The sequence below is a fragment of the Phlebotomus papatasi genome, chromosome 2 (genome assembly GCF_024763615.1).
Source record: "Phlebotomus papatasi isolate M1 chromosome 2, Ppap_2.1, whole genome shotgun sequence".
In the NCBI taxonomy this organism is placed as follows: Eukaryota; Metazoa; Arthropoda; class Insecta; order Diptera; family Psychodidae; genus Phlebotomus; species Phlebotomus papatasi.
This window is the reverse complement of record NC_077223.1, coordinates 9105148-9126295: the sequence shown is the minus strand read 5'-3', so window position 1 is coordinate 9126295 and position 21148 is coordinate 9105148. Positions and strand designations below refer to the sequence as shown.

The window sequence follows — 21148 nt, the reverse complement described above, 5'->3', positions numbered from 1 at the left end:
TGTTTCACCAATTTAGGAAATAAATCAAGCTTTTGGACTTAACCCTCTTATTGGCTCATGAATTAATTAGCAATGTGAGGTTATGACGAATATAACCTCAGAAAAAGTTATTTAAACTTTTAAGGAAACAAAATTCAAAATTAACCGGGTTTAATAAAATTATCTTTAAGTATTTGTCAAACTTGAGAGACCAACAAATCGATTTGTAACTTATAATCAATTTTGAGGTTATGTTATTTTTTTTGTTTTAGTATTTCTTTTTCAAAAGTTGTTAAATTCCAACCTGTGATATTTTTAACCCAATCGAAATTAATAAACAGAACCCCCTGGGAATATTTTTCAGACGTTTCGAATGATTTTCTCCATTATTGCGTACTTCTATTTCTAACCTCAATAATTTGATAGATTTTGAATTGCGAAATTATAATCAAAATGCATACAAGTCGTTTTGATTTTCTCGTGCAAAGCCTTTTTTTTTTACTAAATTAGTTGAAATAAATAACATTCCTATGGATAATTATTTTGAAGTTTCAACTTCACGTACGTTTAATTTTTTTTAAGGTTAGACTCAAGACAACCTCACTTTCCAAAAGTACTCTTTTCCGTATAAAACCAGTAGAAGAATTTTAAAAGCGAAAATTAAATACTGAACATTCAATTTTCTTTACGTAATCATCAAGAAATCAATTAGTAAAAATTGTTTTTCAATTTTCCAAATACAGAAAAATATATTAATTTTATTTTAAAACTAAAAATAACCCTAAAAAACCTCTCAAACCATTAAACTTTTTTTTAAATCCAACTATTTTAACTTTTCTTTAATTTTTAGTTAGTTTCACAAAGCATAATATTTAATTCTACTATTGATAATAGTATTTTCAATTATTTTTTTTCAAAAAAAAAAAACTTAACGAAGTGTTTCAATCTGAATAGCAGTTGAAAACTCTCTCCTCAATCTTCAAAAATCACAATAATTCCAACTTCAATTCTTATTTTGTAAAATGCATTGAAAAAAGTAAATGAAAATAAACATGGTACTCACTCAAGAGTCTCGTGGATTTCCGGAAGAATCTCCTGCGAAAACCAACAGAAAAGAGCATGTGAAAGTCTCTTCGAAAGAAGCACAAACACACACACGCAGATAATACTTTGAAGAGGAGCCAAGAGAAGTGATGAAAAGGTTTTAATTGACGTGATCTGTTTAATCCTCCTTGGACAGCGATCCCAAATCACTGAGAAAGATCTCCGGAGTGAGAATATGCGAAGAACCAATGATAACTTCCCAGTTTTTGTTGTTAGCTGTCACTTCGTAGGCGCAGCGCATCTCTGAGAAACTAGCCCCTCCCACAATAAACACAAGAACCCGAGGAACATTCTTCACTGCTGCCTGGGTCTTGTCCTTGTGCCAATGGCCATACCTAGCGCTCGTGGGTGCATGATAGGTTGCACTCTGAGAACGTCCAGCCAGGAAAGGGAAGTGACGTGCATCCAGTTTATCATCAATACAATCCTCCATGATATCCTTCACCACTGGAGTCCATCGGGACATCTGATAAGTGTGCTCTGTGATCCTTTCCTTTCGTGGAACTGTGTACTTCTTGCGATTGCCCTGCAGACCGAATATTTCAGTTACACAATGCAACGGTTATTATTCCTTCCGCGCCTGTCATCTAGGCAAACCGTTTTTTGCCATTTTTTGACATTTAATAATATCGCTCCAAATCTACTCAACCGATTTAATTCTTCACTGGGAGAAAGTTGATGGCCTTTGTACGACCTACAATTCTCTAGAACTAGTGAAGTTTGTAAAACCAACACTAGAGGCGCTGGAGTTAAATACATGTCTATTTTGCTTATTCGGTAAAAAAAAATGTTTGACCTTTTTTGACCTCCAAAAATTGATTTTTAAAAGGGGCGAGAACTCCTCTTCTAATTGACAAAATGTGATCACAGAGCCAAATAACAAAATCGCTCGTGAAATTCTACAACCCTTCAGAACAACACAACTGCGTCCAATTGCCACTAGGGGAGATTTATTCGGAAAATCATAACTTCCAAATTTCGATATTGAACACCTCCAAATCCCCATTTTCAATATCAATGTCATTTTATTATGTTGTAGCTGGAGTAGTAGTTATTTTATTATGCAATTTACACTTAAGCATATACTACGGGAGGTCAACACATATCCGTCTGAGCAGGGTCAGAGAACGGAAGAAGGTAAAGTTTCCCCTTCAGATTCAGTATAAGTATGCCTGACGTGAGAGTATTTGGCCGGGCAAATCGGCTGGGGATTCTTGCGATTCACGATCCCTCGGATCTTGAGGAGTTTGGAGATGCTCCAATGAAAATCTGTCCGTGAAATCATCTTTAGGAATTTTCGTCAAATGAAGTATAACTAAAGAAAGGAGGATTGAGTGTTGAAAAGAACACACGAACAGCTACTCGAGCGCTTCAGAAATTTCTAATTAGCGCAGTTTTATAGGAAATTTACCGCTCTACAACTTTGTGAAAGTAATTTTCTTCTATTTTGTAAGGAAAAACCTTTATCGAGCCAATTTCTAAAAGGTAATTTTGTGACCATTCTCAAAAATGCTGGGACATATAGTACCAGACATTAGGTATTATCACATTTTGATTCGCTTCATTACGGGCTTCCGTAAATTTGAAAAAAAACCTAGAGGACATATTTTCATAGAAAATTTATTCATCTACACCTTTGTAAAACACCGTTTTCTCTGCGAGAAAAGTGAGAAAACGAGAAAAGCACTTTTCAAGTTGTTTTTGAAAAAAAAAAACACACACAAAAGACTGCAAATCGATTGACCAATGCAAACAACAAGCGGCGAGACACGATAATGACGTTTCTTTTCGACGTGAGACATCAGAAATTGCTTCGCTTTTTTGTTACTTTTTACCCCAAGTGGCCATTTTTAATAAAAGGATTTCTAGAGAAAAGAACATTTGTGAAATTCTAAAATAGATAGCGAATTCGTATTCAAAGAATCCAAATTATTTAGAAAATATTCACCAGTGCATTAATTTTGTAAAATAAGTAGGTAATAATTGTTATTTTCTGCATGAAAATATTTCAAAAATAGGGCTACAAATTTCAATATTTTCTTTTTATTTTCTAAATTCCTTGTTCGAATTCAAAGAAACTTACGAAATTGAAGAAGGTCTATGAAGGCTATCTATAGAAAAAATTTTGAGACGCATTCTTTTTTATCTCGGAAGATATTGAATTTTGAAGTTTTCGATTTGTGACTTTTTGCCCCAGTCTCCCCTACCGAATATTGTTGGAACTTCTAGGGTCACTCACCGATTTTTTTTATACCAATAGTTTCAGAGGTCTCTCCAGAACAATTCTCCGATCCACATGGCCATTCATTTTGATACTAGGGGAAACTGGGGCAAAAAGTTACAAATCGAAAATTTCAAAATTCAAAATCTTCCAAAACAAAAAAAGATAGGGTAAAATGAGGTAATTTGGAACCAATTACAATTTGGGACATTTGAGATTTTCTCACTTAGGAGAGAATGGAGCATCATAAATAACCTTGGATTTTTACAGTAAGTGTGCTATCAGGGGTCCATCGAGTCTAATAAAAAGTGAAGCTATTTTTCACTTTTCCTTGTAAAAATTCTGCAGATATTGCACCGCGACTTAAACAAATTTCCACGTAGTTCTTGTATTATTTCGGCGAACATAATGAAATACATATTTTTAGATAGCTTTTAATGCACGATTTCGAAATATATCAGACTGATAAGTCAATTCTCTTTAGGAAAAAACTTGCCAATAGGCTTCAGTGCCTCTATGCAAAAACGTATGGAAAAATGAAATGTCGAGAGGCCCCTGTGTCCTATGCATTTTCAGATAATTAAGACTAAAAAATGCTACTAAATATTTAACGGGAAAATTAATTGAAAAAGTTAAACTACATGAAACTGTCCCACCCTTTATTATTTAATTCTTTTCTGCACTGAGTAAAAAGAGGCTGCGATTAACTTTTTTTCGTTATAACTTTAACACTTTTTGGGTGTAAAAATATATCAACATTTTTTAATGTTAATTGTACACCTCTTTAAGTGTAAAATCAACATGAAATAAGGGTAACTTTAACCCTAAATACATCTAAAAAAGGTAATATTTACACCGATTTCGGATCAATACTGCAGGGTAAAATTAACATTTCCGGAATGTTATTTTAACTTTTTCGGATTTCTCTCAAGGTATAAATAGCCTTGGATTTTTTAAGTAAGTCTCCTATGCATTTTCAGATAATTAAGACTAAAAAAATGCTACTAAATATTTAACGGAAAAATCAATTGAGAAAGTTAAGCTGGCTATACATTAGACATAATTTATTGAAATATTTCTTTTCAATGTCAAATATTGACAAGGATTGCCTCCACATTGCAAAGATTTATTGACATAAATGTTTCAATATTGAAGAAAATTGTCCAGTGTGTAGGCAAATATTGAAATATTTGTTTCAATATGGAACATTTTATTCAATATTTTATTTCATTATTTTGAATGGCTACAAACTAGGCCAAATCATTTCAATAAAAAATTTCAAAGTCACATTGAAATAAAATTTCAAAGAAATTCTAAATATCAAATTGATTTGATATTTCCTTCAATATTTTTTAATGGTCAGGAATCTTCGTCCTTCAGAACATCACAGAACTGATGGATTTTTCTTGTTCATGAATGAAAACACATCCAAGATCAAAATCCAAGTCAAGACACATCTCTCCTGCTTCCTCCAGAAAATCCCAGATTCTTGGAATTTGGTTATATATTTTGTTCAATCTCCTCAAGAACCCGACTTGGTCAGTACTAATTAACTGCTTCCTCCAGAAAATCTCAGAACTTCTGGGATTTTCTTGAATATTATGCCCAAAGCACTTCAGATACTTTCTGTGGTCAAAGGATTCCTGGAGCTTCCTCCAGAATCCCACTTCATATAAGTATAATTTTATGTTACTAATTGTAATCCTACAGAGGGTACGAAGGCTTGTGGTTGTAGCCACACGGTATGATACGAAGCATGATCCTGAAAGTCTGTGAGAATTCAAGTGATTAATTCAATTTGGCTTTTGTTTCTAATCTGAAGTGTTTTTGACATAATGAACAAGAAAATCCCAGAAGATCTTGGATTTCCTGGAAGAAGCTCCAGGGATCCTCTGACCACAGAATGTATCTGAAGTGCTTTGGGCATAATGAATAAGAAGATCCCAGAAGATCTTGGATTTCCTGAAGGAAGCTCCAGGAATCCTCTGACCACAGAATGTATCTGAAGTGCTTTGGGCATAATGAACAAGAAAATCCCAGAAGATCTGGGATTTCCTGGAGGAATCTGGAGAAATCTTCTGACCAACTTGGTTGTTTTTGGGTGTTCTTGACAAAATACGGAAGAAAATCCCAGAAGATCTGTGAATCCCTGACTAGACTGGTGTTTTTAATATTGAAGTTTTAATATTGAAATCAATTTGTTCAGTGTGTAGGCAATTATTGAAGTATTGGGTTCAATATTCGCTTCAATATTGAAGTTTCTTTTCAATGTCACTTTGAAATGCTATTATTTCAATAATTTGTCTAATGTGTAGACAGCTTAAGCTACATGAAACTGCTGAACCCTTTCCTATTTCATTTTTTCCTGTGAATTTTTCCTGAATAAAAACGAGAAATTATGAATTATTCTACTTACATCAGGATTGACATTGACTCCCAAGTAGCTCAGATTGCGTACCATCTCCTGCTCCTTCTGTCCAATTTGTGCATGAGTGAAGAGTTTGGACAGATTCTCCTCGGAAATCCCATTCTTGATCATCACATAAAGAGCAATGATGCGAACTTTGTCGTAGTTGGAGACACTCTGAAAGGTAAAGTCAATTTAGAGGGCAGTTCCTTTTTTTGAGGCGCTTGGGACCTGGCACAAACTCACAGTGTCCAGGAGAATGGGCACAATATTGCGCATATGATCCTTAATCTTTTCCCCTTCTGCGTCCGTTCCCATGGCCAGATCCTGCTCCACGCGACACAATTTATCCACAAATCCCTGATAGGATTTCATGCAGTCCTCAGCCAGATGAAGATGGGTTGAGTACTTGGAGAGTTCCTTCTGATACTGTGGCATTTTCTTGATCATCTGCGAGAGATCTCGCATGGATTGCTTGTCACTCTGGCTCATACGCTTGGAATCGGTGAATTTCTTGAGATTCTGCGTCACCTGAGTACTAACGACAGCAATATGCTGATGCCTCAGTTCAACCCACAATTCATCATTCTCATCCAGAAGCACCTCCTTGTCCATGGCATTTGGCGACGGTTGATACTTGTACACATCATTGACAATCGGAAGCAAATCGTACGCCATGGCCTGAAGCGTGAGCTCGTGCAAGAGCGGCGAGACACAATCGAAGCCACGATCGAGAATGAGTAGCTGCGAGCGTGACTTCTCTGGGCCCTCGCCCATCGTTGGCTCGTCCGCCTTGTACGCGTCCAACTTCTGCTGCACCAGCTGTGCCAGCTCCACATTCCTGTCCCAGTCGGAGCGATAGCGCACCAATGGATACTCGCCAAGGGTGGCGCACAGAGTTGCCACTTGCTCAGCTATTCGCTCCATGTGCGCCACCCGAGCCGACGCAAGGCTCGGCGAGTAGAGACACTGGAAGGTGTCGGGCGAGTCCAGTGAGAAGACCTGGCCTTCGTATGGCAAGAACGCAATGTTGATCTCCTTGAGCGTCTTTATCTTGCGCGCGGCGCACGATTTGCACAGATCGTTGAAGAGCTCCTCCGGACACACTGTGAAATGTGCAACCAAAGGAACACTCCGGATCATTAGCTTCCTCAATTCCGTTTTTACTTTTTCTTTTTTCTTTTTTTAAATTTAAAATCTAAATTTTCAAAGTTTTTCAAAAAATTCCGATTGATTTTTTTTTTAAATTATCATTGCCTTTGGAGATTTCGGCAATTTCTCTATTGATACAGTGCCGTCCAAGAAATGCTAACGCACACCACACTTTCAGCGGAATATACGAGTGCAATTAATGCAGGAACTGCCCTTATATAACTCTTATTTTTAAAAGAATAGTGAAGTGGGGTAACTGGATCATTTTCCGCAAAGTGCTACTTAAACGTTTGTTTTTGAACTGATAAAATTCTTTTTTACATCTTCTAAATTCATTGAATTATTCACAGTTTCATTCAGAAACATAATATAAAAGAAAATTATCAAAAATATTGAAGAAAATTTATAAAATAATGATAATACTGAAATAAATCAGCATGTGCTAACTGGATCGCCTTTTCGCTAATTCACATTTAATTAATTAATTAATTAGCTAACATTAGCGAAAATATCACTGCTAGAAAATTTTTAGTGATCGCGGTGTCACATATACACCTATATATACTTAATATTAATATTAAGAAAAGCCGGAGAGAGAGGTATATAGTATGCAAAATTTCAAATGGAATATCATGTGTGTTAGAAAGAGTACACTCTAGTGGAGTAATACGACGAGTAAGATATTACTGTTCGTATTAATTGCTTTCTGAATCGTATTACAGGCAACTAGAGCAATTTACCATGTGTGCCAACTGTTGTTTGGTCAGTTTTCGAGCGAAACGCGAGAGAGAGGCATGATAAAACACTTGCTATCTTTTTTTGGCATTCTCGCAGTTCAGAAAAAATTAATCTTAATCTTACAGTAGAGTCTCGCTATAGTCCATATTTGGTTTCAAATTTGACACTTGGGTCGCACTATAGTCCATGTAATTTTTTAAAATTATCAACGATTTTTAGTATTGAAATTGCTCGACGGCTTCCACTTTCTTTGCGAATGTGGTACTTGTCCTTGCTCACTTCATTGTGGATCACAATTATCACAACTACTTAATAAAGTTTGCCAAAAATATTAAAATAATTATGACAACATTGCATGTCGCATACTAAAAAACATAACCTAACTTAAAATCAGTGTTTTGAAATCAACGGTCGATAAATTGTCGACTAGAGCGATGGCCTATAGCGAGACTCTACTGTATATGTGACATGGTCATGAAGAACTCACCTAGCACAAGATTGAAATGAGTCGATTGCACTCACTTATTTAATGGATTAAAAATATTATTTTTGCTTTTTCTCAAACTTGAATAGTTATATTATGTTACTGTAGTGACCATATTACGGAAATAAAAATAAAAATATTATTTTAAGTGAATTAGACATAAACGATCCAGATAGCGAAGCGCCCGGATTAGCACACTTGACCGCATATACTAAAAATATTTGGCAAAGAGGTTATTCTAGAATTTGAGGTTATAATATTAAACCTAACCTCAAAACGGAAGGTTATCACTCTAAACCTTGTCATATTTTTAAGATTAGAAATGAATAATTTAAAATTTTTTTTGCAATCAATTTCTTTCTTTGACATGGCTATTGATAAATTTCCCCACGCTGCAAATTAGGATATTTGGTTATAAAAAATAAGTATTGAATTCTTGAAATTAGGCTAAACATAACCTAAAATTTTCCTAACCCTATAAAAGAGACCCATTTCTTAAAGATTTAAGGTTAGACATTGTATTGAAGGGAATATAGAGATAGAATATAAATTTGTAACGAATTGTTTACGTTTATTTGTTCTTTTGGCGAAACTACAAAAACTATCGAATAAACAATTTATCATAACCTCAATTATTGGAGCCGCAATGGTTAAGATGGACAAACTAGCTTTGTGAAATAATGGTCTTAAATCTTAGCGTGGCATAATTACGGAAACATATTGATATTACTTTTTATTATTTTTCTGGAGGTACAGTCGAGTTCCTCAAATTTGAACGACGGGAAATTTGAGGTTATGTGAAGAAAGTTTTGTGTGGAGTCTGAATTACAACTATTTTTATCTGGTGTTTCCTCATTATTATCGTATTACAGTAGACTCTCGCTAATTCGGCTCTTTTAAGATCGGATTACTTTTTAATTCGGGCAACAGTTAAATTTGAAAAAAGTTTGTTGACATTTTTGAAGTTTGATTATGATTATCAAATAAAGCAAATATGCTGAAATTTGCCATGGTTTGTCTTAGTTCTGATGTGTTTTTGCATTATTAAGGAGTTTTCATGAAATTTATATCATAAATATTAGTATATGAACTCAATATGTGTATGCAGATGCATAAAAAATCGTTGAATTTCAAAAAATTTTTATTAACTGATCCTTTTGTAAAATTTCCCTTTTTCAGTTGTCAATTTTATAATTGTTTTTGCAAAAATCTGTAAATATTTTTGTACATTAGTTTTTAATTATTATTCCCTTATAGCCAGCGCATAATCGTCTTCTTTTGAAAACATATTTTTGATATTTCAGTGACAGTATGAATGAAATTTAGATCTGGTCATCTCGCTCACTCTTGTAAGAAAATTTTGAAAACATATTTACAAACAAAAGTTATTGTGCGTTGGGTATTATGTTTGCTGTTTCTTCAGCTTTTTCGTTTTCTTGAATATCTGTGACCGCAGTGATTAATTGTGGCATTTTGAGAGAATGAACATTACCATCCCTTTATTTCTTAAATAATTTTCATATATCTATCCTATTCTTTCACACTCTTCTTGTTCTTTTAAATGTTGCACCAAATTCAATTTAGATTAAGCATGAGTTGATGTAAAAAACTGAAGTGAACTTAGTGTTTCCAGCCGGTATTCCCCAATTTTGCGGGAAAATATGTTTAGGTTAATCATTTCTTCATTTAAATGCTGATAAAAAGCTTGACGACCGTTTTTAGAGGATATTCCCTAGAAAGAAGTCTGTAGGGGAAAGCGCGCTACCTTCGGACAATTCAATTTTTTCTCTATGTTCCTGATGGATTTCACCCATTGCTCTTTTCTGAAAATTTGAGGCATTGGACTAGCTATTAAATTGTAATATTATAATGAGCCAAATTAATTTATAGCACATTGAAAAAAATTATTTGTGCGAAGCATAAATCGTCCGAAGGTAGCGCGCTTTCCCCTACGACTACTCTGACATATACCCGAGTACATATTACGTATTCGTGCGATTTTTTTTTATTTTTGACTACTCTAATTAATTTCTCACGATTGATACACTTTTGCTCCGCTCCAAGGAACATTTCTTGCAGAAAATTTCGAAGTTTTTCGCAATAAAAATGAGATTTTTCTACTCTTTAATTTACGAACTGATGACAGTTAAGTGAGAAAGTGACAGTGGTGAAAAGTGGTGAATTTTGTTTTTCACCACTTTCAGAGCTTTATCCAGAGTTGTATTTTTTATCTTGAAAGTCTCTTTGCACAAACAGTTTAATTGCTAAATTTAATAATAAATAACCCTACGGTGTTTTCCAGAGAAAAATAAAATAAAAGACAGAAAAATAAAGAAATTTTCAGTGTGGACAGATAAGTGAAGTTGAAGTCTACAAAGAATTTGTGTTACAAAGAATTTATAGAGTGATTTGGGGGGGAGGAGCATTACTTCATAAAAATATGGGATGCGTAAATATTTCTTATACGGATCTGTATCTAGCTTTAGAGATTTTTCATACTTTTTATATACAAAAAAATTTTGTCATTTTACAATTGAATAATTATTAAAAGAAATATTTCCAATATGTCCAATGATATGTACAAGAAATTAGTAAGGTAGCTCAGTATTTTTTTTTTGTTAGTGAAGAAGACATCACTGATGCAACAAGATTAGCTTTTGGAACTTACTTCTTAGGTGAGTGTTTTTAGAAAATTAATTACCTGTAAGAGCTATTATTTATTTAGAAAGTTTTTTTTTTTTAAATAAATTGTCAAAATCTATGCGCAAAATCTAAATGGAATTTATGAGAAATATATTTTTTTAAATTTTGTCTGAATGAGGCTTTACTAAAAAAAATAATCTAAGATTTAGCTTTGTTTTGAAAAAGCATCTCAAATCATCTAAAAAAAATTATTAAAGCTTTTGTGTCTCAAGCGGATTTATCGATTGGCTACTGATTAAATTCGCTAATTTAATAATGCCCATATTGCACGAATTCTTGTCATTCTCGTGCCAGAGAGAGAACCATCCTCTGAGAAATCAATAATCAACAGACTGGGCATTAAATGGTTTTTTTTTTCTGGGAAAGAGGTTCAATCACTAATTTTCAAAAATATTTAATAAATTTTTGGGATGGTTTCTAGTTTTTTTTTTTTTCAAAATACTTTCTAGTCGAAATAAATAAATTGCAAAATATTGCTAAAATAAAAAAAAATCTTTCTAAAACAAGACGCAAAATGTTGTAAATCAATAAATTGCTCATAATTGGACATTTGCCAGAAATATTTACATTTTTATTTACGTTCTCTTGAAGGCTTTTAAATAAATAAAAAATAAATAAAATAAATAAAGTTCTACAGAGCTACTAAACAACAAGAAATCTACTGGCAAACTTTGGAAAATATTCAGTAAAATCCCTAAAGCTAAAAAAAACCAAAGATAATGTGAAATTTTCTAATGAAAAATTTTCCGCCAATAGGAAACAAGAACCGAATCAGCCATGTTGAAAATGGTCGATTCCTATTGGTTGAATCTTTTCCGCTGCAAAAAATTTCACGAGAATCTCAGAAAAAAAATTATTATTTGAACAACCAAAAAGAAGCAACAGAACTCTCTAAAAAAATGTCTGAATCTTCAATCTATGCATCCCAGAGTTGATGGATAATAATTTATTGTGATACAAATGGTTTTTGAAGCATTATGCATGTCCTTACAAATCATCAGATAAACTCCAGAGAGAGAGAGAGAGAGTGAGAGAATTGAGGAAGACAGGAAGAAAGACAGAATTTGTGAAATAAATCATTAATAAGTTTTTTTTTTTTTTATAAAAAGAGACAATGGAAAACGCCCTTGAGAGTGCTTCTGAGTCTTCTGGGTGAGATTCTGTGTGCAGGAGAGATTAGTGATTTCTTCAGGGGAGATATTTTGAGGGACAGTGGAAGGCAATGAAAATGCTTTGGGAGACGTACCTTCAGTGAAGAAGACATGAGCTGCTTTGTACATGGGACGATTGGGATGATCAAAGTCCCTCATCAGTGCCCGGACAGATTCCTCCGAGGGCGTAATCAAATAAACCCCCTCCATCGTGGGCAGAGGTTCTCGCTTCTTGTGGATGTCCTCGACAACTGCAAGACAGATAAATTCCTCACCACTCTGTTCCATATCCCGCCTTCTTTGTTGGGGGATTCTGTAGCAGTCTGACAATGTCATATGACAAATTTAATTTTTTTTATATAAGTAAATTCGGAAGAAATACTCATAAATCCGAATGATATCAGTTACTAAAAGCTTCATAGAGTTCCTTGCAATGGCCCTTCGATTCCCACTTGACTTTAATGTTGTCCTGCTCTCGCATTTCTTCTTCTTCTTCTTTTATTTTACGTTTAGACTGTCGGACTCACTCAGGTCCATACACTTTAAATTTGGAAATCCCTTTTATCACATTTAATTCATTTTTTTTTATTATTATTATTTTGCGTTTCCTGGCTCCAGAATTTATCACGAAAATTTGTCATATGACATTGTCATACTGTTACAGAATTCCCCTTCTGGGGCCATGATCCTCCACTTCGTGAGAGAAAGTCGCCGCGAGTTTCTCTCCCAGACATTATTAACCCTCTAACGGGTAAGAAGACCGCCTCCAGGCGGTCTTCACAAAAATCACATTTACAGCGACAATAAAGGTTGTATTTATTTAAAAGTGCTATAGTGTCCTCGGTAGGGTGGAATAACCACCTATCGCCATGTTTAGGAAAAAATTAAATTCATTTAATCATAACTTTTGAATCCTTGTTACAAGATAAGTCAAATTTGACACAAAGTTACTTACAAGGGGAGGAACCCAACTGTCTCCCGCGGATCGGGACGAAACTTGGCATGTAAGTAGGGTCCATATAGAAAGTTAACCAGCCACTGGCTTTTTACTGTGCGGCCACTAGAAGTAGTCATTGTGACCATTCATAGTCATGAATTTCTTATATATGAAAGATTTTTTTTAACATTTGTTGCTATTTTTCTTTGACCTGAAAATGTGTTTTAATGATGTTAAAGCTTGGTTTGTGAGTTACTGATGAACGTCAGAACCCTTTCATGCGATACACCTTCATGGTAATGTCATAGGTCATCCGAGTAAACATTATACTTTTTCAAGGAAAATAATATTTTTAATATCAGCGAATTTTTCTTTCTGGATTATTTAAAAATGGCGAATGGGAGAAATTTCTTATTCATCTGTTCCTTCTTTTCCTCTTTAAATTTTACTGCTGCCGGATTTCTTTTACTTTCTGGTAAGATCCACATTGCATACTTTTTCGTCTTCAATTTTTTTTATTACAAAAATATTTGTTTTTTGTTCATATGTCTGCCATTTTTTTTATCGATATTGATGAGTAAGTAGTCGTTAGAAAGGTCCCAATGAGCTCTATAACATACCCAAAAATCATAAAAATCGGAAAACTACAACTGTTACATTTTTAAGGTAAAATATACTTTACCAAAAAAATACGGTTTAAGGTAAATATACTTTACTAAAGAAAATGTTGATACCTATTTTGCGTTACAAATTCCTTCATGCGAGATATCGAGTTTGGAAATTGTTAGAAAACTTCATTTCCCTTGGAGATAGAAGATAGTGGTCTTCGGCAAAATGGAAAAGCAAGAAATTTGTCATCCTGACCTGACCCTATGATATCATTAGGGATCTGCGAAAGATCTTCCAAGCTTGCAAAAAATTGAATATGAACTATTGTATTCTCCTACTCTATCTTTTATTTATTCGAACAATGCAAATATATAGATATTAGACTTCCTTGAATATTAATGGAAATTACGCAAGATTATTGCAGTTATATTTTTATTCAATTAACGGGATACTACTTTATTAGAAAGAAAAGAATTTTACGATACACTACTTTAGGTGATATAGGACAGAAGATATGATCTTCCAGTTGCATTTGGTTTTCTGTCTATAACTGCAAAACTACTTGACCAAACATAAACAATAATATTTATATGAAAATGAAACGTCTCGATCCGCTCTATAATTTTGTAGAATATTTAAACATTGTCAAACCTCCTCTAGTAGCGCTAAAATCGCTTTGAAAGTTTTGACCTTGTAATTTTCCGATTTTTATGATTTTTGGGTATGTTATAAAGCTCATTGGGACCTTCCTAACGACTACTTACTCATCAAAATCGAATAAAAAATGGCAGACATATGAATAAAAAACAAACATTTTTGTAATAAAAAAATGAAGACGAAAAGAAAAAGAAAGAAAAAGAAGTCCGGCAGCAGTAAAATTTAAAGAGGAAAAGAAGGAACAGAAGAATAAGAAATTTCTCCCATTCGTTATTTTTAAACAATCTGAAAGAAAAATTTGCTGATATTAAAAATATTATTTTCCTTGAAAAAGTATAATGTTTACTCGGATGACCTATGACATTACCATGAAGGTGTATCGCATGAAAGGGTTCTGACGTTCATCAGTAACTCACAAACCAAGCTTTAACATCATTAAAACGCATTTTCAGGTCAAAGAAAAATAGCAACAAATGTTAAAAAAAATCTTTCATATATAAGAAATTCATGACTATGAATGGTCACAATGACTACTTCTAGTGGCCGCACAGTAAAAAGCCAGTGGCTGGTTAACTTTCTATATGGACCCTACTTACATGCCAAATTTCGTCCCGATCCGCGGGAGACAGTTGGGTTCCTCCCCTTGTTAGATGTATTGGCTCTAGATACGTGAAAACAATAATCCTAGAACATAACGCTGGACTACTTAAAAAACTGATTTTTATTAATAATGCAAAATTAACCATTTCGTCGCCACTTTTTACCACTTTTCGCCAGTTTTGTAAAATTTGTAACCACTTCTCGCCACCCACTTGAAAAGAACCACACTCGGTTATTTTAGGCAATGCTATGAAAAGAATACATTCACCATTTCTCTTTCCTTGTGATCACTTTATTATTACTCTCTTTAAATGATTTTTCTTCACTTTTATTTGAGAAATCAAATTATGGGGCTTTTGCAGAAAGTAAACAATGCAGATTTGACAACTGAGAATGTACGAAGTGAAGTTAGCGTCGCCTATTGAAAAGATATGGCGACAGGTGGTAAAATCAATTCCAGAATATTACCACTTCTCGCCATGCCTCATTTTTATACAAAAATAATATAAAATGAAATATTAATTGACTAAATACAAATTTTATGTATTCCACAAGTGCAATTAAATATTCAATAGACAAATTATTTACCCAAATAGGTATTTTTGGCCTGATGAAAATTTGACGACACTTAGTACATTTGGTAAGAGATGTTGGATTCAATGCACTTGCTTAAAATATTGCTCTAAAAAGTGATCAAAATCGTGAATCCAAAACGAATAATTATTATTTTTCGATTCTATGCGTAGAAGCAGAAACAATACAAAAAAATTGCGACTCATTTATTTCAAAAATTGCGAAAAATAGCGATTTCAATGTAAGTGGCGAGAAGTGGGGCACTGGCTAGAACTGGTGATTCCACCCTAATAGTCTTATAAACATCTCTTGAAAGTTTGAACTCATTTTGAGTCTTTGTTTTGTTGCTATTCCCAGTTTTGTGTGACAGGTCAGAGAAAAAGCAACAAAAAATATTTGTGCAAAAAAAAACTCATTTCCAATTTCCATAAAAATACCGATTTAAAGTTATCTGACTAAAATAAATTTATTTTTTACTGAAAGATATGTCATTCTACTTTGTATATTTTATTTAAAAAATTTGAAAAAACTAAAAATGTGAATTTTAGAAGCAAAAAAAGTTTCAAAACATTTTATATTTTCTCACCTAGCGCCTAAAATAAAAAAAGATAATGAAGAATGGATGGTTTTTTCGACTTTATTGGATCATAATTATCCTAGAAAACATTGTTTTAGAACTTTTCTTCGCATATTAAAGAAAAACACCGTTAGAGGGTTAAACGAGATTTTCGTTTTTCTTTCTCTTCTATTTTACGAACTTTTAAAGAAAAAAATTATCAAAAAACTGCTACAATGTCATCTGAGCTCTTAGGGAATCATAGTGCTTCTACATAATCGACTTTTCTTTATATTGGTTCCTGTCGCGACTGTTTGGTGATTTAGAGCACGGCGAGAACCAGGTAAAATAGTCGAGACAGAAACCAACACAAAGTAAATTTCATAACGCAGAAGCACTTTAGAACAGTAAAGCAATAAAAATATATGTTCATTTTTTGTTAATTACCGTATTTTAGGCACTTCACTATTCTCAAAAGCTTCTGCAATATTCACTTTTCCTTCCGTCACGACTGCTTAGCAGTTTTCGAACACGACGAAAACTAGATAAATCAGTCGCAACAGGGACCAACATAAAGCAAAATCGATAATACAGAAGCATTTGAGAACAGTAAAGATTTCCTCTATTCATTTTTCAAAAAAAAAAAAATGTAAAAATAAAATATTAGCATTTTTTTAGAACTTTACTGTTCTTAAGTACTTTTACATAATCAACATCTTTCTTTGTGTTGATTCCATTACAACTTTTTAGTGGTTTTAGGACATGGCGAGGACTGAGGGAAACAGTCAAGAGAGGAATCAACACAAAGAAAAGTCAATAATACAGAAGCATTTGAGAACATTAAAGTGCTAAAAAACATGTTCATTTTTCATTAGAATAGCACCTTCATTCAACACCGAGAAAAAAAGAGGGTGCGATTAATTTTTTTTCCTCATAACATTAACACTTTTTAGGTGTAAAAATATATCAACATTTTTTAATGTTAATTTTACACCTTTTTAAGTGTACAATTAATATGAAAAAAGGGTAACTTTAACCCTAAATACACCAAAAAGGGTAATATTTACACCGATTTGGGATCAATACTGCAGGGTAAAATTAACATTTCAGGAATGTTACTTTAACTTTTTCTGATTTCTCTCAGTGAAGCTTTCCATATCTACCCTAAAATGATCAAAGTCAACGCAGTATTAAATTTTTTACCAAATTTTTGGAAAAAAAAACTTTTACAGAAAAGAATGCTTATACGGGTTTTAGACCTAAGGCTTAGCCATATGGTTTACCTGGTCACTTTGACTTAGGATTGAATTTTTAAAGGTGAAAATGACCTATTAGGCTATAAAAAAAAACAATAGGATTTTGAGATCTTCTAGAACTGGGCTAAACCTCTAGTCTGAAAACAGCTTTACCAGTTAGCAAGGACCTATTGAAACCCTACTCTGTACTATTTGAAATACGAAATTTGAACACTTATGGCCTCTACACATTGGGAGCAATTTTTGACGAAAATTGCTCCCAATGTGTAGACACCTTATCGAAAAACGTAGATTAATGAAAAACGCCATATTACTTACATTTTATTAGATACATTAAATAAATTGCATCATTTTGTTAAAAGTGTCAATAGGGCTCCCTCTGGAAGAGATATTTATTCGACCCTGCAATCCTCCTAAAATATTTCTCTACGAAATATCAGATGACAATATTTTAAATTTGGCAGTAATTTATTATTTTATAATTGTTGGAATTATTTGCCGCTGAAAGATGGTTTTGATTCTTGAGCTAAAACAATTTAAACTTGCTGAAAAACTATTTTACGATAAAACCTTTCTAAATTATGCGATCTTTTTTCGATTTGAATTAAAATAAATTTTAAGGGTTTTAAAGAGTTCACGGCCAAGTAAACAGCTAAAAATTTCTTCAATGTTGTATTTATTAAAATTAAAAAAAAAAATAGGTTAACCAAAAAAATAAATCATTGAAATATCAAAATCGTTTTCTCATTACGAAAACAGAAACAAAATGATAAATAACAAACATTTTGGTAAGTGATTGGCATCTGATCCATTTCTTCAGGATATGTGAATATGGGAAAAATTATAAATTGTTCGAAGCCTGATAACCTATCCCTAGGGTAAATGTCCTAATTCAAAACCATTTCTAAATGGTTTAACTTTGACAGAAGATTCAACACATTAAAAGTTCATATTTTTTGTGAAGAGAATTAGGGTAAGTGTACCAAACTCCGGCCAGCTTGCAATTCCGGCCACCTTTTTTGTTCCTTAAATTTCCGTAAATTTTTGGGTAAAGTAAAGTGACTGTTGTTTATTCGTTTTTTTTTAACATTTACAGTAGAGTCTCGCTATAGTCCATATTTGGTTTCAAATTTGACACTTGGGTCGCACTATAGTCCATGTAATTTTTTAAAATTATCAACGACTTTTAGTATTGAAATTGCTCGACGGCTTCCACTTTCTTTGCGATTGTGGTACTTGTCCTTGCTCTCTTCATTATGGATCACAATTATCACAACTACTTAATAAAGTTTGCCAAAAATATTAAAATAATTATGCATGTCGCATACTAAAAAACATAACCTAACTTAAAATCAGTGTTTTGAAATCAACGGTCGATAAATTGTGGACTATAGAGCGATGGCCTATAGCGAGACTCTACTGTATGTCATATTTCTGGAGAATTTTGGTTAAACTTATTGCTAATCTTTCTTGTTAACGCTACGTGAAGTTTTCAAATGAAATAATTACCTATTTCGTGAAAAAAGGATTTTTCTGAAGTGTCTGCAAATGCTTCAATAGGAAACCCCGGAAATATGATTTTTTGGAGAGATTTTCTTATTGTTTTAGATGGGGAAGGAGAAAAGACCATGAACAAGTACAAATCCTGCACTCAAGAGCAACTTAACAGGGTTTTGGAAGACTTTCGTCGCGGTTTCACTGTTTGTCTCCAATTAGAAAGTTTCCCTTGTCTCCATTTGGGTTAATTTGTTTCCAATAGAAGCATTTTGCACTCGCGTATTTTTCTTGTGTTTAAGAAGTTTTCAAATTATATTTAAAGAATTTTCACTAAACAGTAACATTCTAGAAGGGTCAAGGAACCAATTTATGTAGGGTAAGTGTGCCAAATTTCGGCATAATTGCATGCAACCGCCAAAGTCTCAAGTTTGAAATGTAATATCTTTAATAGGAATTGATTTTTTTCATTCCTTCTACTTAAGGAGTGTTGCTTAGAACCTTGTAGAAAGTTTATTGTCTTTATTTACTTTAAAATCATTCTTAATACATTTTCAAATGAATAAAAATGTAGACATAGCTTAGGTGCCCTATTTCGGCCACCTTCATTCTCATAATTCCTTGCCCTTCGGGAATTCTTCCAATGCCTTTTTCACGTCATCTCGTTTGTCGAAGCTACATTTTTTGTTATTCTTTTGCATTGTATAATCTCTAAAGTATGTAAAAAATAAAAATTCATTCAAATTCGAGGAACAAAAAAGGTGGCCGGAATTGCGAGCTAGCCGGAATTTGGCACACTTTCCCTATGTCTTTTTGGCGCAAAAATATTCATCATGGCACCGTGAATAAGCGGGATTAGTGTTACAAGTATGGCTATCTGTAATTTCTATTAGAAGTATCAACACAAAATTTCCGATACTACATGACTTTTAATAAGCACAGGACTGCTTTAGTACATCTCTATCGCGGAAAGTCATGCAATTTTTTTTGCTAAAAATGCCGGACGGAAAATTTGACAACGTTCATATTTTGATTATATTTTCCCTCATTGTCTTGCCTGATTTAAATTCTGGTTGCCAATTTGTTTCCTAGGTTAGTTACTCTATTTAAAATAATAAAGTTTGTAATGAATTATTGTTAATGGCTCCGGCTCACCATTTAGATCAGAAAAATTTCATGAAGTCGAAATTCGAATCCTTTTCTTTCTCACATGCTTTGCATACGTCTATCTCATTCTCTCCCACTCTTCTTCTTCTTTTAAACATCATTCCAAATTCAATTTAGCTCTATCGAATTTGGTATGCGAAAGAATGAGACAGTCATATGCAAAACATGTGAGAAAGAAAGGGTTTCGAATTTCGACTTCATGAAATTTTCCTGATCTAAAAGGTGTGCCAGGGCCATAAGAATTTAAATTAAAAATACTCTATCTAAAAAAGTATTTCAAGTAGGGGAAAGTGCCCATGCTTTGCACGGTTCTAAGCTTTACAATGACTAAATTTTTCCTATGTTTCAGAAAAAATACGACTCCGCAATATATTTTCAAAACGACACTTTCCGCTAGTTTTTAAAATATAGAAAAGATGAGTCACGTTTATTGAAAAACATACGAAAAATTTAATCATTGTAAAGCTTGGGACCGTGTAAAGCATGGGCACTTTCCCCTACATTTACTGAATGGGTTAAGTGTTAAGTATTAGAAGGCAGAGTATGCACGAAGCCTGAAAGCCCTCCCTTTGGGGGAGAGTCTCCAACGATTTTCAAGGAAGGGAGTTTTCTAACACAAAATCGAACTCTCACGACTGGAGGATACGGGCTCAGGGGGCTCAGGGGATTATTGCACTTACGTGTTATCCCTTCAGCGCTGATGTCATGCATCTTGCAACAGGCAGACACCATTCTCATGGCCAGTTTATCCACCACCAGGACCCTCCACTCCACTGCCTGCGCAGTCTTAGCCGGATTGGGCTTCTTGGTACCCGGCCCCTTGTACCTGATCACCTCATTCATGATCTCTAAAAATCCCCCCAGAAAAAAAGCCCCAAGAAAACCATCAGCCATCAATCGAGGTCAAGAGGGCGAATCCCCCTCCGGAAAAAGACCCCTTCCAGCCCCTCAATCCACCCTCAAACCCACATCCACACCTCAGAGAACAACTAACAAGTCTGGAGAGAGTGAAAATGCATGAAGAAAGTGAAAAAGAAGTCCGCAAGAGAAGAAAATTCACTGAGGTGTGTCATCATTAGTCATCTTTTGTTTTGAGCCTCCCCTCAATCCAAACAAAATCCACCATCCCACTGTGTTCTACTCACTCTGGCCAACTTGCACTTTTAACGCCATTTCGTCACTTGTTCCTGCACCTTTTCACAATCAAATTTTCACTTGGATTTTCCGCAGAGGTTCGAGAAAAAGCAAGAAATGTGAATTATTGATTTTTCCACCAAAAAATTGGTGAGCGACATCAGCGCCCGTGGTGACAAATTGGAATTAAATTCTGACACAAACCGACAGCATCTCACAGCAACCC

The 21148-nt window shown here is 33.9% G+C and overlaps 1 protein-coding gene across 3 annotated transcripts; it reads right to left on the bottom strand.

The window, feature by feature from the left end:
* Positions 1-233: 233 nt before the first annotated feature.
* On the bottom strand, positions 234-21122 carry LOC129803666 (protein ROP). Of its 3 annotated transcripts, XR_008751880.1 has the most exons (8): positions 20934-21107; positions 20469-20636; positions 12035-12190; positions 5958-6817; positions 5721-5888; positions 1149-1609; positions 1043-1074; positions 234-956 (listed from the first exon to the last, which is right to left on the bottom strand). XR_008751880.1 is itself a non-coding variant. In XM_055850388.1 (6 exons), exons 1-6 carry the CDS (start codon positions 20959-20961, stop codon positions 1202-1204), a joined length of 1788 nt encoding a protein of 595 aa, XP_055706363.1. In that variant the 5' UTR covers positions 20962-21122; the 3' UTR covers positions 234-1201. The 3 variants fall into 3 exon arrangements, 1 of the variants encoding a protein (XP_055706363.1); XR_008751879.1 differs by having other exon boundaries at positions 234-1074; XM_055850388.1 differs by having other exon boundaries at positions 234-1609; positions 20934-21122.
* Positions 21123-21148: the final 26 nt, after the last annotated feature.

Coding starts and splice junctions, on each gene's coding strand:
- LOC129803666 (XM_055850388.1), bottom strand. CDS start 20,961: ATGGCGTTAAAAGTGCAAGTTGGCCAGA. Junction 12,191..20,468: donor CAGCGCTGAAGGGATAACAC/GTAAGTGCAATA, acceptor TCTGTCTTGCAG/TTGTCGAGGACATCCACAAG. Junction 1,610..5,720: donor GAGTCAATGTCAATCCTGAT/GTAAGTAGAATA, acceptor TTCGGTCTGCAG/GGCAATCGCAAGAAGTACAC.